At 53.8% G+C, this 15,051-nt stretch overlaps 2 protein-coding genes across 4 annotated transcripts in view; both read right to left on the reverse strand.

Annotated features, from left to right (window-relative positions):
• LOC116494373 (H(+)/Cl(-) exchange transporter 5) overlaps window positions 1-314 on the reverse strand; it is a 45,231-nt gene extending 44,917 nt beyond the window's left edge. For 2 of the 3 annotated variants that reach the window (XM_032196238.1, XM_032196240.1), the window contains exon 1: window positions 124-199. The gene's annotated coding sequence lies outside the window, so the exon portion shown is untranslated. Of the gene's footprint in view, window positions 1-123; window positions 200-284 lie in introns of those variants that run through there. The other variant, XM_032196239.1, reaches the window with a different exon arrangement.
• Window positions 315-9,196: 8,882 nt separating this feature from the next.
• On the reverse strand, window positions 9,197-13,179 carry LOC116494443 (regulator of cell cycle RGCC-like). The gene is made up of 5 exons (XM_032196342.1): window positions 13,162-13,179; window positions 12,618-12,773; window positions 12,024-12,104; window positions 11,036-11,098; window positions 9,197-10,075 (listed from the first exon to the last, which is right to left on the reverse strand). Exons 2-5 carry the CDS (start codon window positions 12,769-12,771, stop codon window positions 10,068-10,070), a joined length of 306 nt encoding a protein of 101 aa, XP_032052233.1. The 5' UTR covers window positions 12,772-12,773; window positions 13,162-13,179; the 3' UTR covers window positions 9,197-10,067.
• Between the last annotated feature and the right edge of the window lie 1,872 nt (window positions 13,180-15,051).

Genomic DNA, 15,051 nt, shown 5'->3' on the forward strand with positions numbered 1-15,051 from the left:
GCGCTGCACAACCCAGCCCAGGAGTCGCCCGACGACCTCCCTGAAATTTATTTTTTTTCCCCAGGAGAAAGACCCTTTCGGTTTAAAAGAATAAAGAGGATTTCGAAACAGTTAAGGCAACACCTGGCTTCATCTCCCGGTGGCCACCGCAGGGCCCAACGCCACCCTGCCTCCCAGCCGCTGCCTGCACCCACAGGGGGGGACGCGGGGCTGGGGCAGCCCCGGGGCGCTTCGCCACCGCCCGTCCCCATCCCGTAGGCATCACCGCGACCCCTGCCCCTCACCTCCGCTCCGCCGAGCCCCGCCCCGGCCCCGGCCCCGGCCCCGCTCCACCGCCCCCCGGCCCTCCCCGCCCGTTCCGGTCCCGCCCGTTCCGGCCCCATCCGCGGGAGGCGCCATCTTGGGCCCGAGGGGGCCCCCTGCGGGCCGGCGCCTCCTGGTCCTAAAAGTTGTGAAAAGTCCCCAGAAATAAGCGCCCGTTCTGCCCCTAACTTCCTGCAGCTAAATACATGCTTATAAATGCTGGGTCCATGTTATTATATATATATATATAAATGGTGTGTGCCACGGTTTGGATTTAGGAGCAAAACAACGCTGGGAACACGCTGATGTTTTAGTTCTAACCCCACTCAGGGAGAGGGCAGTGGGTGAACATCTGTGTGGCACCTCGCTGCCTGCTGAGTTAAACCTCCCCCCGTCAACACACCAAATATTTACATAAGGTGTTAGTGCTTCCTGTGCCTAAAGGACCCTCAGACCACTTGTGCCTTAGCCTTGGTGGTTCTCAGTATTTCGTTTGGTGTCAGGTCACCATGGTGGCCCCCTCAGGAACAGGGTCCAGCCTGTGCTCTGCACCCAGCAGCACATCTGCGCCCAGGAATAACCCAGAGAGCCCAGGCAGGGATGTAGAGCGGGTACAACCCAGTATGTCACAGATGACTTTTCTCTGCCTCAGTTTCCCAAAAGCTGAGTCAGAGGAAGAGAATGACAAAGTCGTGAATGTTGGGAAAGTGTTTTGAGGTGCCTGGAAGAAACAAGCTGAAGGCATGCCACAGACTGCTACAGTGACAGCAGCCTGGATCAGAATCACCAGAGGCACTGGACTGGGAAACAGCTTCTCTGCTAACACCCTGCAAGTGTTAAACACCTCTGGAGCACAGCAGCAGCACATAGCTGGCAGCTCCCATGCCCCTGGGGGGGTCCAGGGAAGGCTCCGTCTCCTGTCACTCCCCTTTGCTCCTGTCTCCGAAGGGAAGAAGCCTGGAGGAGAAAAGAGAATTTTAATGAGCCAATATAGTTGGGTTTTAGGACTGTTGCTTTTTGAGGCAGTGACTTGTGTCTCAGACTGGGGTGTCAGGGGCTGTGCTGTCCACTCCGGTGGAATGCTCTGCAGCTTTCATGAGTGCTGTCACACAGCATGTCCTACATCCAGCAAACCTCTGCTTCCTCCTTCCTTTTAGGCATCGGAACAGGCTCCCCAGAGAAGGGGTCACAGCACCAAGCCTGCCAGACTTCAAGAAGTGTTTAGACAATGCTCTGAGAAATATGGCCTGATTTTTTGGGTGGCCCTTTGTGGAGCCAGGAGCTGGACTTGATGATCTTTGTGCAGGTTTTACAGACATTTTCCCCCAGCCCCTCATACTCACCCTCAGTGTTGTGGCATCCTTAACCCCACTAAGCTCTTTGGAGCAGCAGCTAGGGGGGGTGAAGTGTCGTGCACCCAGCACCTGGTACAAATCATTCCCAGGCAGAATCCCCGGATTCTTGTGTGATACAGATTTTAAACAGCCTCTCCTATTACAGCAGGCCACCAGATACCCCATCCCAGGTCCCTCACCCGTCACACCAGTCTGTCCGGGAGCAGGCACCAGTACAGATGCTGGCAGCACTAGAGGGCAGCAATGGTGCAGCCAGGAGCAGCCTGCAGTCTGTGAACGGCCTCGAGCACCTGGCTTGCACTCCCTGCTGTCCCCTCGGAGAAGTTTTTAATTCTGGCTGGCAGAATTAAATTTCCCTTATTCAAATTAATTTCCCTTATTCAGAATTAATTTCCCTTATTCAAAGGCTTCCACCCAGTGCCCAGTGTCCTGGTACCTTCAGGCCTCCCATGTCACTCCAGGTGGGGGTGAGGTGTAAAGAGGGTGAATATCATGGTGGGGCTGGCAATGCTCATGTTTTAGGGATGTGGGAGTACAGACACTGGTTTTAGCATAACAGCTGCCATACAAGATGGCATGGGCATCATGCCATGTATGTGAAAGTCCTTTAAAAGAAGAAAACCCTGCCACGAGTCCCGAAGGGGTGAACCCTGGATTTTTCTGATCTTCTGTGATTACACAGCTTGGCCAGGTTCCCCCAGTGATTAGTGGTAAGAAATGAACACCAGCTCCTCTGGCCTCAACTCCAGGCTGTGCTACTGGACACAGACAGCCCCACCACATCCCTGTACTATCCCACAGCATGAGCAAGATGTGGTACACCCAGTGTTCTCCTCTTTAGACATGCACTGGGCTGGTGCATGTTCTTGGCTGCTTCCAAGGGAGCTGAGGCTGCTGGATTTGGCTTTCCACCTTCTTCCACCCATGCTCAGTGCGTTGGGGTTGATGGGGAGTAGCAGGCAGCCAACAGCTCCCTCCCTAGAGATGGCCAGCTTGGCGCGGGCAACCTCTGTGCTCTGCCCAGAGGCCCAGCACACAGTAAGGGCTCTCCTGCCCTGGTTGCTCTTCTGGTCTCTTTCTCACTCCTTCTCTGAGTTACTGACCCAGGCCTGTGCAGTCCTTTGCGGAGCTCCCATGGGACTGGCAGCCCCAGCAGGTGCCATCTCAGCATTCCTCCTGCTGCTGGCTGTCCTCCTCTTGTACAGCTCCCACCCACAACTGCCTGCCAGACTCCTTGACAAGAGTCCTGAGGCAGGCTGAAAAGCTCCCATCAGGGTGTTTTCAGGTGGGAAAAGAGATTTTCCCATTAAATCGACTTCTCGTCTATTCCTTCTGGAAATCGGAATTTATTTTTCACTTGCATAGTGTGCAAAAGGCCTGGAACAACCAGAGAGAAAGGTTCACAGGGTGGTGAACCTTGGAAACCTCAGCAGAAAATAGACTTTCTGCAAAGCAATGGTCTCTGGGAGAGAGGAGCAGGGGTGTGGAACTAGGGAAGAATGGAAAGGAGAGGGGTCTGCTCCACGATGCCATTGTCATGCTCTTCTTGGCAGAGAGAAGCAATTCTGTGCTGCCTGTCTGGGCAGCTCAATGGGGGAACAGAAACCCAGACTTGGAGGTACTCACAGACAGCTGCAGACATGCACAAACAATACACATACCGAGGAGCCAGGGAAGGGAAAGGCAGGCAACTTCGACCCATTTTCCTGTCCATTGTTTTCTATGCTACTTGCCTGAGAGCTTCACCAGAAGAAAAATTCCTCTGTCTGAATGTGAAAGTCAGACCCATCATATGAAGGCAGTGACAGCCCCACAGTTGCTGGTTCTGTCCCTAGCGTGCTGGGAAAACACTTGTTTTAGGGAAACAGGAAGCCCTGAAATAGCAGAAGCTGGAAACACGTGGCTGGCTGGGGCTGACAGGGAGGTGAGGAGCAGGGCCGGGAGCATCCAGCATCCTGACACCCCCTGTGCACAGCAAGATTTGCTCCTCAGCGTCATTTTGTGCCTTTTCCTCACCTGCCATTGTGCTGCCCACCTTGTCCAAGACCCTGGGACGAATTCCTGCCATGCTCTGAGCCACACTTGATCTGGAATCCCACCTGGAGAGCACACCCAGAGAGAGGTGCAGCCTCTCGCTGCTGCTTTTCCGCACTTTCTGCTGCTGCCTGTCTAATGCAGAGCTCAGCCGCATGCATCCCCTGTGCTGGGGATAAACGGAGACAATCCTCAGGAGAGAAACAACCAGCTTCTTCAGTGTCTCTGCAAGGACATTGTTCAGGGACAGAGCTGCTGGCCCTGTGATGCAGACAGAGCAGAGGAATCCCTTAGACATGTCCAAGCTATCCACACAGAGGAAAGAACAGATTCCCTGTACTATGTGAGGCCGTAGGGAGGATGCTGCAGCACCTCCTGCTGCTTTATCCACATGGTATTTGTACGTGTCATCTATCAGCAATTTGACTCAACATTGATCTTCCAATTACTGACAGCCAGCACGCATCTGGGAGACAGAAGATGTCAAGGAACACGTCCAAAGCAAGCAAGCTTCACAGCAAAACGTGAGAAGAGTTGAAGTTTAAATTCTAAACATATCCTACAGAGGTAGGACAGACAGGACAAGAAAACTCAAGTGATACAGTGGGGAAAAAAGCACGTGGCTGGTCATCGTCCTAACAAAAACAATTAAAGGAATTACGAAAGAAAAGGTATTTCAGATACAAAGATCAAATAATACGAAAAGGCTGCGCACCTCTGAGCGCAGAAAATCTGAGGTAAAGAATTTGCAGGCTTAGCTGGTGGGCTTGGTTGCAGGCTTGGTGCCGGAGGGATGGTGACACAGGACTGGATCATCCTGGTATTAGTTTAATTAGTTTAATTGTGAGGTTAATGTCATCTAAGCCAGCAGGGAGCCTGAGCATGGATCAGCTGTGTTCTTCTGTTCTCCCTCAATTTTGCCCTAACCTGAGCCAGCCTTTCCAACATCAGACAAAGGGTTTTGGCAAGGATGGAAATCAGGCTCGTGCCCCTGGTTCGGGGCTGGTTGAAATTGCTGTTGATAGGGAATGCTGGAGAGCAGCTCACAAAGAAGTAGGAGGAAGCCAAGAGAGACAGGATAACCTTCCCGTGCCATTGTCCCGTGCCACAGGTAAGCTTTGCCATTGAATGAGATTCCACCGGCCAAGAGACATGCGACACTTGTCCATTCCTTGTCTCCAGGGACGGCCAGCAACCAACCCTTGTCCTTAGCAGAGCAGAACAATCCAGGGAAGTGACCTAGGGAGGTGAGGAGACAGGATGCTGTGCTGGCTGCCGCTGCCTGTATTGTGCCTTTGGATACCTTGGGGATGAAGTCAGCCCCCAGATATCACTGCTCTGCAGTCTGTACAGGCGGGCGTCAGAGAGCACTGCACTGCTCACTGTGGGGATGAAGCTGTTCACTGAAGGAGTTCACACAGGGAAAGTCCCTCAGGCTCTGGTTGGACCAGGGATGCAGCTCACAGGCCCTAAAGCATCCTGAAATATGGCCCAGGAGAGATTCACTGTTCACTGGCAAAAATCCTGCTGAGGGCTGACGTAGCTGGGGACGCCTCTGTGGGCTGTAAATGATGCTGCAAGGTGACTGGGGGGAAGCACGCTCAGACTGGCTTCCTGAACACCTTGTGTTTGATGAAGACCTTACATTTCAGCTTTGCCAAATTCCTCCAGTTCTTCCTCACAGGTAAGTTCCTCAGGAACTCAGGAAGAGTTCAGGAACTCAGGAAGTTCCTGAACTCACCATGGCTGTGAAAGCCCCCAGCTTTTTGCGTTACCTGTAAGGGTCGCTTTGCTGTGTTCTGCAGCCACATTCCCTTCGCTCGCAGCGGAGATCTGAACTCGTCAGCCCAAATGACAGCTCTCCTCACAGCTCTGCTCCAACCAGCCTCCCTCCTGCTGGCTGCTCTGGGGAATTTCCAGCATGATGACAACCTGTGAAATCCCTAGTTCCCTATGTTCCTCACTGGATCCCTCCGTGGTTTCACATCCTGCGGCATCACTGCTAAGATCTGCTGTCTCCAAGGTGGAAGCTGTGGTCAAGGCCAGTAGAGAGATGATGGTGTGGTGTCTCTGGGCTACACCACCCCTTTCAGTTCTGGGAAGGAAGCTTGTTTCCGAGGAGCTGTTGAAGCAGACGAAACCTACTCTTATTTTGCCCCTTGCCTAGGTGCAGGTTCCCACTGCAGGAGGTAAAGCCACCCCATATAACACAGAGGGGTGACTCTGGGGTGGCCAAAGGCCACTGATGTTTTACAAGAGAGATGGCTGGAGGCAGGCAGGGTCACCATGCCAGTCTTCCCTTGCTCCTCAGGATTGGCTTGCACCCCAAGAACCTGTATCTGCCTGTGATGATCAGGCACAGTGAGGGGTGAGCATCATGAGCCCTGCAGATGATGCCAGGGCTGAGGACAACAGCCCCCAGGCAGGGGCCTCGCAGCAGCAAAGACAAACTCATATCATAAAAACATCACAGGATGGGCTGGGGAGGGGGAGAGCAATGAGCCGTGCTTTTGGGAGGGGAATTACAGGGAGATCTGCTTCCTGCCCCCAAGCACCTCTCCAAGAGACAGAGAAAAAAAAAGAAAGCATGACGAAAAATATGCTCTTACACCAGGACATGAAACTGCCCTGTATCTCCCTTTTCCATAAACGTGGAAAGATCCCCCCAAAACATGCCAGAAGATTTGTCAGAAAAGAGAAGAAGCAGCAGGCATCATCCCTAGGGTTAGTTATCTCCCAAAATAGTTACAACGTTTTGCATCACCGTGGCCAGCCCAACTGTCTGGAGCTCTAGATACTTCCCTCCCCATAAAGGATGTGGTTACTCTCTGAAACACAGCGTGGTGCACAAGTCTCCAAGCCAGCGAGAGCACCCAGCCCTGGGCAGCACTGTGCAAATACACTCACTTGGCTGCTGGATGGGAGAGCACTTCTGGAGCTGGTGGGGCTCAGAGCAGGACCACAGGCAGTCTGGAGAGGGTTGGAAAGCTCTGGTTATGTGTGGATGAGGGAGAAGTGTGAGGGAGAAGTCCATTAACCTGTAATTTATTTTGAAGAACAGCGGTAACTCCTTTTACCCTCCACTGAGGTGGGGAAGATCTCTCCACATGGGAACAGCTTCATCAAGGACCATCTGAGGAAGGACGTCCTGCTCCATCAGCCTCCATACAGACAGAAGGCATCTGCGTGCCTGCCCTCCTCCCCACAAACCTGAAGGGAGGCCACCATACAACAAATCTTTCTGTGGGCCACCTCTTCTAAATCTCTCACCTCCATCCCAACACAGCTGTTCAGGCCTCCAGGATGCCAGCAGAACTGTTCCTCTGTTATCTTGCGTGGCGGCTGGAGCTAAATGCCCCCAGCCTGGAGCTGGAGGGACTCAAAGACCCTGCAGAGAGCCTGTATGAGACCTGCTGCTAGGGCAGTGCCTGCTCCACCCGTAAACAAACCCCCGGTTCTCTGTGAAGGCTATGTTTGCAGCTGAGCTTGTAGGAAAAGGTGCAGGCAGGAGGCTGCGATTGCCTTGGCTCTGGTTAGCCACTTCCCGTCCTTTGTCAGCCCCGCATGTGCTGCGTTCTTGCTGCTAAGAAAACACGAAAAGGGTTACCAGGCAGCAGACCACACTGCAGCGAACACACACGGCTGGAAGCCTCGCAGACGCCCTGCCTAGGGCTGGGTGTCCCCCCGGATGGCAGGGTGGGGGCTGCTGCTCACTTTCCCTGCCTCTGCTTCCCGTGCCCTGGCCTTACCAGCCTCGTAGCACGGGCTGCATCGACGTGGCCAACCTGACTCGAGGGGCTGGATGGCCAGGAAACAACCAAGCTCCTCTCCTAGAGCACCCACAACAAACAACCCCTGCGGCGTGTCACGGCGTTATTTTGCTGCAGGGGTGTATTCAGAGCAGCAAATTTTGGGGGTTGAGAGTATTTACATATATATGCAGTTGCTTAGCAACAGTTGCGGCACTATTGCAAAGCCAGCGAGCAGCAGCTGGGGCCGTGGCAGCGCGGGGTGCCCCAGATGAGCACCCAGCACCACGGCCACTCCATGGGAGGCCACGCAATCGGCCAGCGAGGTTTTATTAACACCCTTCCCACACGTGCACGTAACGCGTGAGTGATACTCACAGGGAAAATGGGACCGTGGGTGGAATAAACACCACACTCAGAGTTAGAGCGCGCAGGGGTGAAACTCCTGCACACAATGAATCAGAGGGGAAAAAAAGCACCCCCAGTGACATCAAGGGGCTCTGCCATCACCGGGCACCCACTACGCAGACAACATGAGCAATCTTGGCAGCTTCTGCTGCCCTGGCCCCTCTGGTGTGGGATGAGTCTCCCTGCAGAGCAGGGTGCTCCACACCCCAGGACAGGATCACGGGAACGCTTTCAAGCAGCATCTCCCCCTCCAGCCCCCCAGCACCACTGTCACCCCCACCCTTGAGCTGCCCTTTGAGGGCTCAGGGGTCCGTTTTGGGAGGCAGCTCTGCAGCCACATCACCCAGCATGGGAAGAGCAATGGCAGAATTTGTCCCATGCACAGCCTGCCCTTTGCCAGGCTCTGCTCCGACAGCTCACAAGCCCTGCTGCTTCCTTGCCCAAGTGCTCGAGTTCACCAGATCAGCGTTTTGTCAGCAGACTTCTGGGACAGAATTAGCACCCGAGCTGCCTGACTGCATGACCAGTAGCCTCGACATCAGCGTATCGCGTAAACCAAGGGGTGAGGGGAGAAGCTAAATCTGTCTCGTTTCCTGCTCAGACAATTGCAACAGAGCTGCACATGTCAGTGCTTCACCAGGACGTCACAGGGAAGGAAGGGCAGCATCGACGGCTGAAGCAAGCAGCCTCCCCCCACCCCAACGTCTCCCTGTGTTCCTCCCAGTCATCACGCTACTCAAAAGGCAGCCTCTCTGTAGGGGAAAATTCTGTGCAGGGGAAAACCCAAATGAAGCATCAGCAGGGCCTCTCCCCTAGCGAGCAGGAGCTGCTAAGAGCAGTGTCTGTATGCGGTGTTACCCACGGACATCTTCACCTTTCCAAACATATCAGGAATAAACACACAGCTGCAAACCTGGCTTCATGGCAAGGAATCTTGTTCTCTTCTTGTTTCTTTAGGCCAGTCAAGAAATATGCCCTACAATGTCCTTTCAGGGTAAAATAGATGGCTCATCACCTCCTCAACAGATGGAGGTGGAACAGAGGGGATTCTGCCCCAGGCACTTTCCTCCTGTCCCACCCCCACCTCAGGTGGCTTCCCCATGCTGCCAAGGCAAGGGCAGAGAGGACCACGGTGTCCCCGTGGAGTCCCCCATCCCTCTCCGGGCAGGGGCAGGCTGCTCAGCTCATCCTGAGCTCCTCCACAACTGCTCACAGCCCACCGGCTGGCAGTACTCAAGGCTGGAGCGGTGTTTGCTCCCACCTGCAGGCAGCTCCAAAGATGAAAGGAGCCCACAGGAGCAGGCTGGACAAAAAACACAGACAAGTGCCAAGATTTAAAATCCTGTTCATAAAAATACAGCAACTGTACAGTGTACAACATCGTTTTTACAGTGTTTATAGCAGAAGCCAGGGCAAAGGTACCTGGGGTCCAAGCACCTGGTGTCCAGGCAGGGGCCTTATTTGCAGATACCCATGCAAAGCAAAGGGCAAGCAGTGGCTGCTGCATGGCATACCACAGCAGAAACAGGCTTCCTGAACCAGGAGAGGACACCAAGGTATCACTGAAGCACTGCAAGCTCATCTCCCCCCATGCCACCATCATCCTCTGGCTTCAGTGGCATGAATTCCCCAAACCCACTTGGTCTGCAGATGCCCAGCCCTCCCTCACAGAGCAGAGTCTGGTGCCTGTGATGACATTGCAGCAGAGCTGCCTGTGCCACTCCAGCCAGCAGACCACAGGAGATCTCCCAGCGGGCCAAAAGCAAGGCTGAGGAGAGAGCTGCTCTATGGCTGTGCCCACACCACCAGGGAGGAGCACCCTCAGGCTCCCACTGCCCTCCCAGCAGCCTGCCCTGCCCCAGGGCCTGAACAAGCCACGAACACAGAGCTGCCACAGGCCTGAGCCCATCAGTGCCAGGAGACTGGCACAAGCACAGCTGCCCCAGCACCCCAACCCCACAGTCCCAGAAACACATCCCAGCTGGTCCAGAAGGCAGCTGTGAAGGCAGGCTGGAGGAGGCTGGCCTGCTCAGGCAGGATCAGTCCATGCTTGTGGTTTTCCTTGCCTTTCCCTGACACGGAGTAGCACGTCCCATGGCGTAGAAGAGCTGTCATCCACTCAGGAGAGGAGCGGCGGGGCACAGAAGCAGAGGGTACATCAGGGAGGCGCTGCGTGCATCTACTGTGGATGCTCCTCCCAACGCTCCAAAGCCACATCTCACATCTCTGCAGGATGAGCAATGAGGAAAGAAGTGGTGAGACCTCAGCTGGGGAGGCTGCACAGCACACTGTACATCCCCACCACTATATCCAGCATCGCCTGCAGCAGGGTTAGAACAGAAAGCTGCTCTCAGGGCTACCCTTGAGTAAACCCTTCCTGGTTTACTGACTCCAAGTATTACTTCTGCTGGTCCTGAGTCACACTTCCCCACCAGCCAACTCATTTTGGACACTCAGAAGGGAAGGAAAGTAACAGATACTGAGAACTGTGACCTATGTAGCCTTTCTGGGGAGGAGAGGAACAAAAATAATCACATTCTAACTCTAGCCTACCACTCGGGAGCCCGTTTAGAGAGGAGTTGTGGACCCCATAACTCAGTTTCCCCAGCTAGAAAGCTCCTGGGGACTCACCTCATGATACTGTAGTGCTGCCTGGGTAAACCTGCCTAAGAGGACTTGCCTACTGCCAACACATCCCAAGTGGCCTTTGCTAGGTGATACTTATCAAGCCCGAATCTTCACATTCCTCACTCCACATGGGATATTTCCACAGGGACATACCACTAGTACAAATACTCTTCCCCCTCCTGCTCACCCACTCTGCTGCCTGCTGCAAAGAAAAGCCTTTGAGCAGGTATGATGGAGGTAAAGAACCACAAATGTCTTGAGATCTTCCTGAAAATGCCAAGAGCCCTACATGATGTTATGTTTAGCTACTTTTCTCCAAGGCTCTTTCATCCTGCTATGCTGGATGCAGCTACCTGGGGGTATTTCCTAGAACAAGGGAACACCAGAGCACAGTCAGACCAACCACAGGAGAGAGGCACCCTGAGACAGAGGCGATAAGTCACACCCCAGATCCACACCAATGGAAGAGCACAGCCAGCCCTGGAGAAACCACACTGGTGTGTTAGAAGCATTCCCATGTCTGTGCCAAAAGTGTGGTGACCAGGGCTGTGTACATACCCTCTAATACTTTGTCCAGATCTGCAATGAACTCCTCCAGCTCCTGTGTGTCTCCAAGTTTAGCTAGGGAACAGAAACAGACACCATCAGTCCTTTCTTTCTTCCCCTCCTCTAGTCTAAGAGAAGATCTCTGCCCCTTGGTTTTGACTACAGTTGCTCAAGCTGTCTGCTCTTTTCACAACAGTCATGTGTAAATTTGCAGGCTGCCTGGAAGCGTGTGGTCAAGGGTTTATGTAATGGCTGCATAGACAGTTGAGGGGGTGGGTGTTCCACACCCACAATATTGCCCAAAGACACCACAGAAAGGAAAACCCCAGGACTAACTCTTACCTGCAGATACAATCTTTCCACCCTCCAGCGCTATGTGCCTCCACGCAAAGCCTCTCAGCCCACCAACCCAACCCTCTCTGCTCCCAGTTCCAGACTTGGGCTCTGGGGCTATGATAGCGCCAACAGGCATCATGCAGATCAGCATCCTGTACAGCAGCCAGTGGCAATTTAGGCTTGTAATCAGAGAAAACAGAAAGGCAGGGACACATCCTCCCATGCGCATGATATGAGCTAAGTCAGCATGGACTCAGCTGAGGTCAGGGAATTGGATTAGTACGTTGTGTGAAGAAGACAAGTTCCCTGTGTTTTCTTATCCCTGTAAGATCCTGTGCTTCCAGGTCAAAGCTTCATGCCAAGACCCTCCTAAAGAGACCCCTGGCCAGCCTAGCCTTGATGGGGAACATACCAATCCAACTTCTTATCTCTTCTGGGATCCAGCCAGGGCCTCAAGGCTCATTCCCACCTCCAGATCCTACAGTGCACCACTGGCACACCTGCACACACACCCCTCACAGAGCAGGGTCCACTGCTGCTGAGCCAGGAAGGGGTGACCTCAGCTGCCAGACACGGGAATTTCTTCACTGTTTTAAAGGCTTTTCCCAAACGTGCCCAAGGAAACCCTGGCAGACAGCCTTTCAGACAGATCTTTTAGCCTTACCTTTAGAGGGGTAAGCGCTGGCATGTGTGTTGAGATCCTCCTCGCTGGAGTTTAGACTGCTTGCTGGGGATGTGCTGGTACCTGCAGACGCAAAGTGTCAGTCAATGTTCAAGGCCACAGGCACCTTGTGAACAAGTTGCAGGACCAGGGACGGAACAAGGACCAGAGACAGAGATGGAATAGGACCCTGGTCTACCCTGACCCTCGCCCAGCCCACCTGCTCTTCCCTGGCTACAAGGAATGCTTGTAGGTTGCCTGGGCATGGCCATGGGGATTCCTCAGGGTTACTACAGCATGCTGCTTCCTTTTGATATCCCCTGTTATCTCAAGTTACTGGCAGTCCTACAGAAGCCAACCCAGCAGAAACAGAAGCAGATGTTGGCAGGCCCTGGACCAAGATCCCATGGTAATCACAGCCCTCCCAGCCTTACTCACCCAGCCCTCAGGGGATGGGTCAGATGGGCAGCCCAGAGGCTAAGCCAGCGGGGAGCTTGAGCAATTTACCGTGGAAGAACCCCACAGCTCTTAAAGCAGCTCCATCCTGCTGGATGCCATCCTCCCACACCTCTCCTTACTCCCCAGCTCCAGACTCACTCTCCAGCTCATCGATGCCGCTGTCGTAGACACTGTGGCCCGCTTTCCTCTTCAGCTCCTCCAGGTGCTGCTCGGACTGACGTGCGGGGCCCCTCGCAAAGTCCTCCATCGCCTCATCGAACTCCCGCAACAGGTCGCTGAAGTCGTCAGCCATCGCTGCGAGCAAGAAACCAGGCAGTGAGGCGCTGGGGACAGGCACCAGGCGAACAGCCTCCACCGAGTGCCCTCAGGAGCAGCACCGCTGAAATAGGGCACCGGCTTTTTGTTGATCCTGCCCCAGCTTCACCCCACGCCCTCGGGTGAGATGCCAGCAGGGCTGAGCGAGGCCCCTGGGCTATTCGGAGCCGCAGCCAAAGCCCGCTGGAAACCCACGAGAGACCCGCTGAGAGCCGGGACGTGCCGGGCACCACCTCGGGGCGGCTCCGGGGAGGTCTCAGCCACCGGCTCGGCGCTGGGAGGGCTCCGGACAAGGGACGAGGGCTCAGCACTCTCCTCCCCGGGGCCGGCTCTCCCTCCCCGGGGTGCCGGTGCCACCCTCGCTTACCTCGTCTCGGGGTGCCGGTGCCGGTGCTCGGGCGGGGCGGGCGCGGGGCCCGCGGCCGTTTTGTGGCGGCGGCACCGCCCCGAGGACGCCCCCGGGACCGCCTCCAGCCCAGCCCCGGCCGTGCCTGTCAGGTCCTCGGGCTGCCTCAGGCCCTCGGTGCGTGAGGGGCTGCTTTGCAGTACGTGTTTTAGCCTATATCCGTGTGTTTTCGCCTATATCCGTGTGCTTTAGCCCCTTGCACGTCTCTGTGCTCAGCACGGGCACAGCTGCATGAGACAAATCCATAGCCTACAGCCATCTCTGCCTTTGTGTCCTCTCCTGAGGGCTGTCCTTTTTGCTGCAGAGCTGCTGACCCACGAGTGAGCTCCTCAGCAGGATTTCCCCAGCTCGTCCTCCCAGCAGAGCCCCCACCACGCTCCATAGGTACAGGTTGAATTTAAACCTCGCTGGTTCCTATCCCTTGATAGCAATGGAGTTCACCAGGTCACTATTTCTTGCTTAAGCCCTAGCTGCCCGTGCTGATCAATTAGCCCAGCTCTTCGCAGCAAAAAGAGACAGTTTTTAACCTCCAGTGGGCTGATGTCTGTAAGTTGTCACAAAGCTGGACTGCTGATGGTGCCCTTGAGTTCTGCCCTGGCCTGAAAAACTGACTTGCAACAAGGGTGCACGTCTCTTAGTCCTGTACAGAACCATCAGGTAATGCTGACACCTTTGTGGCTCCAGGTGTAAGTCTATACAGACAAGCTCCTGTTCTTCAGTTTTACTCATAAGTGTTCATGCTGAGAGGTCCACGTCTGGACAACACTACAACACATTCCCACAAGCGATAGGTGCAGCAAACACCACTGTTCTGCCTAGAGCTGAATAATTTCAGCACCAACGATTGGCAAACAGAAGAGGTCCTCAACCACCAAACTGTCTGACTGCTTGATGAAGAGACAAAAACAAATACTGGAACGTCATCCAGAGAAGATTGCCTGGCATTGTGGACCGTGCTGGGAAGCCTCCTATGTTTTTGCACCTTCCCCATTAAATGTACACTGCAGAGCAAAGGAAGGCATTCGCTGCCCCTTGCTGCTGGTTTGTGGATATGGATACTACTCTGTCACTGTGATTCAATTTTGACTAAAACTGTCCACCTGGTTCCAGTAGCTATAAGAGGCAGATGGTGGTTTTAACAGATGAGGCATTACAGAGGAGTAGAGTCTAGTTTATTGTTGCAGATGGACGGTATCTTTAGTATTATTTTTTTTTTTATCGTTTTGGATAGCCGTACCAATAAATCGATGATGTCAGCAGCATTTGTCAGTGTCTCTAATTCTTTTCAGTGCAGGGTGGTGCAGAGCATTTCAACCCAATTCACAGCAATTCACGTACAGAAAGCAGTATGTATGCAGGTGCTGTACTGCCCTCAAGTGGAGGCTTTAGCAATATCCCGATGTTCACCCTGCACTAAGCAGTTCTGTCTTGTGACGTGGTGGAAAGTCCTTGCACAGTGTTTTTTACATTTTCTGTAATAAAAAACTCCAGCTTTGAAAGGTGGATTTCCCTGAGGTGACTGCAAAAGACACCACTGTTGCTGTGTTTGGAAAAGCAAACTTGAAAAGCAATTTTCTTGCAAAGCAAAGCAAACAGCATTTCAGAGTACCTGTCACCTTCAGGTTATCATAAACTTGAACAGTAATTCAATGTTCTTTGTAGTGGCTTTTCTGAAAAGGGCTCTGCAATGCCTTGCACTTCTTCCCATGGCCCAAGGGAATCAGCATGAGAAATACAACAGTGAGCTTGTGTGTGCACATTTAAATTAAATTTGAGGGCATCCAGCCTGTCTGCCAGGAAGCCTTTACAGGGCTGACTTAACCCTCTTCTAGGCTGTCTACTGTAAGGCAC

This window comes from Aythya fuligula, chromosome 13 (genome assembly GCF_009819795.1).
Source record: "Aythya fuligula isolate bAytFul2 chromosome 13, bAytFul2.pri, whole genome shotgun sequence".
In the NCBI taxonomy this organism is placed as follows: domain Eukaryota; kingdom Metazoa; phylum Chordata; class Aves; order Anseriformes; family Anatidae; genus Aythya; species Aythya fuligula.